At 43.1% G+C, this 2,964-nt stretch overlaps 1 protein-coding gene across 1 annotated transcript; it reads left to right on the top strand.

The window, feature by feature from the left end:
* The first annotated feature begins 1,821 nt into the window (after positions 1-1,821).
* LOC136475364 (uncharacterized) lies at positions 1,822-2,437 on the top strand. Its single transcript, XM_066472885.1, has 2 exons — positions 1,822-2,129; positions 2,239-2,437. The coding sequence occupies exons 1-2, from the start codon at positions 1,822-1,824 to the stop codon at positions 2,435-2,437; spliced, it is 507 nt and encodes a 168-aa protein (XP_066328982.1).
* The last annotated feature ends 527 nt before the right edge of the window (positions 2,438-2,964 follow it).

The following is a 2,964-nucleotide window of genomic DNA, read 5'->3' as shown; positions in this document are numbered from 1 at the left end:
TTTCATTTACCAGTTTATTGATCATATGCATTGATCCAACGTGCTTACACATAAATTTCAGACAATTTTTGAAGATCTGAACAAGCAACCTCCTGCTGATCTAATGAACCGTCTAGCAAATCTTGATGCCCGTCATCATCAGGTAAATGTGGTACTATTCACAAATCTGAGCCTGTTTTCACAAAAATAGTTAGTAATCTAAACAAACATAGCCCACTGTATAATCTCTTTTTACTTGAAGACTGAAACATTTCAAACATACTTGATCTTTTTTAGGTCTCTGAATCATCACATGCTGCCACTCACTCACTTGAAATGCTTAGCAATGACAATGACATAGTCACTGATGATGATGATGAAGATTACAATGAGATGGATGACACTAACAGCTACGATGACAACAGTAGTATCAGTGATGACTTTGATGAAGATGATAGCGGAGGTAGTGAAGGTGACAACATAAGCAACAACCATGAAGAAGAGGATGGCGACCATACCGACGGGGCTGATATCAGTGATAACTGATGCAATGGATGTGATTGGAACCTGACCATTGCTAACCTTTTGGCTTCTTTTGCTAATCATCCATCCTTGGTGCTGTAGTATGTGTATGTGCTGGCTTTTGGCTTCTTTTGCTAACCAGGCATCCTTGCTGTTGTAGTAACTAGTAAGTATATATATATGTGCTGGAAGGTTGCTACTCTATGCTGGAACTTATTATATTGCATGGTTCGGACTCGGTGCTGCAACTCATCATGTTGTATGTCTAAGACAATGAGCTAGTCCTTTTAGTGTAATGGCTGGACACTTGGATGGATCTAGAATGTATTGTGATTGGAACCTGTTGCCTATATTCACATATTGGAAGACATTTGGATAATATATATGCATTTGAAATTTGGCATGAGATGATCCTGTTGTTCGGTAATTTTCATGACAGTTTGAAACTCTCATGAAAACATTCTTCTCTGATGGCCTAAATATATTTTTCGTGGTGTTGTGCCCTCATGAAATGCATTTCATGATGGCGACTCTCACAAAATACTAAATTCTCACGAAATTCATTCCATGACGGTGACTCTCACGAAATTCATTCCATGACGGTGACTCTCACAAAATACTAAATTCTCACGAAATTCATTTCATGACAGTGACTCTCACGAAATTCATTCCATGACGGTGACTCTCACGAAATTAATTCGTGATGGTTACCTCTCATGAAATACCACCAGAAACCCTCATGAAAATACCTATGCAAATCTGGAGGCAACTTTATTTTCATGAGGGTGACCCTCACGAACTCCCGTCAGGAAAATTATCCGTGGCGGCCAACTCTCATGAAAATGAGATTTTCGTGTGTCTATTATCGTGAGAGTTTTTGCGTGACGGTGTACCCTCACGAATTATTTTCGTGAGAGTAAAAGCATATTTCGTGACGTGATTTGCACTCTCACGAAATCTCTGGATTCTGGTAGTGTTGAACGTATACGGAATATAATAGGAGTTAGACCAAGATGTTTTCATGTGGCCACTGCACTGGTTAGTGGTACGTAACCTATGTAGCCTTATGGTACATGTCTAGCTACACCAATGTGCCAACGGTGCCAACAAAAAAGATTCTCTGGACAAAAATAAGCACAAAATGACACAAATTCAGAGCAAGGAAACTCCTTCACTGTGGTCTCCCTCCAACCATATATATACCTCCCCTCATCGCTCCACTATACCCTCCACCAATTGATCACTTCTCTTCTTTTCCCTCTCTAGCACACAGTACAATCGAGCACACGTGCATCCCGAGCAGTAGCAACGTCGGGAAGCATGTCAACCCATGGTGCCCTGCACATCCCCACAAAGAAGCGCTCTGTCTCTGCGGGAGGGCCGTTCGCGACCAGGGTCCCCTGCAACCCAGAGACCAGTGTTGGTCTGCAGGCAGCCCTCGTGGAGCCCGCTTCGGCGCACCTCCCTGTGGCCGAGCCCGAGCGCTGCAGTGCCCGTGGCATCACCCTGGCGTTGACGACCAACCGATACTGCATGATGACCAGCTCGCCATTCTGCGTCGACGATTATTCTATCTTATGCAAACTCTGTGACTGCCACATGGATGACCGCATCATCTACATGTACATGTAAGCCTCGATTGAGCTTGCCGCTTGTTCTCTCTCATGTCCAAGGACCATATAATAATATATATACTAGGCATGGCTGGTTTCAATCTTCTTTTCCTTTGGAATGCAGGAGCATGGGGTTCTGCAAAGAAGAGTGCAGGAATGAGTATTTTCTGGAGTACAGGTATAGGCTCGCTATAGCCATGGAGGCCGAGAGCAGGAGGACCAGGAGCGAGGCGAGAAGGAAGGCGCCGGTGACGGAGGGAGAAGCAGCTATCTGCTACAGGCGCAGCTTCTTCACTTGTGCCGAGGTCGAGTCATTCCCGTAGGCTTAGCTTGAAACAGCCGTATCACCTTGTTGTCATCACTCATATAACTCGCTAAAATTCAGCTAACACCGACCAAAAGTCTGTTGGGCATAAAGACAAATTCCGCTCTAATTGAGCCTGGCTTTACAGCCAAGCTTTCACATAGAACACACTGTCAAAAGGTAACTGATGTTATCTCTTATTTAGAACGTTTCTTATATGCTTGTCGTCACAACAACGAGCCAAGAAATCAAGTTGTAGCCTAGCTAGCTATGCTTTACACGTCTGATGAGCATAGTACAACTGGCTACCAGCACTAACTGGGTTGTTGACTGGATACAAGGATTTTTTTTTTTTGAAAAAGAATGTCGAATTAATTAAAGATTCCCTATTATATTTGACCCGCATCAGGTTGAAACTTGAAAACGGTTCCAGATATATTTCCATAAGCATAGATGTAATACATATGAAAACTATCCCTAATTCCCATGACGACACGCGGGAAATCCATCTGGTATAACAAATTGGGGATCCCAAAGTAATATCAT

The sequence above is a fragment of the Miscanthus floridulus genome, chromosome 8 (genome assembly GCF_019320115.1).
Source record: "Miscanthus floridulus cultivar M001 chromosome 8, ASM1932011v1, whole genome shotgun sequence".
NCBI classification, from domain to species: domain Eukaryota; kingdom Viridiplantae; phylum Streptophyta; class Magnoliopsida; order Poales; family Poaceae; genus Miscanthus; species Miscanthus floridulus.
Note: the sequence above shows the minus strand (reverse complement) of the source record. Positions and strands in the feature narration are given on the sequence as shown.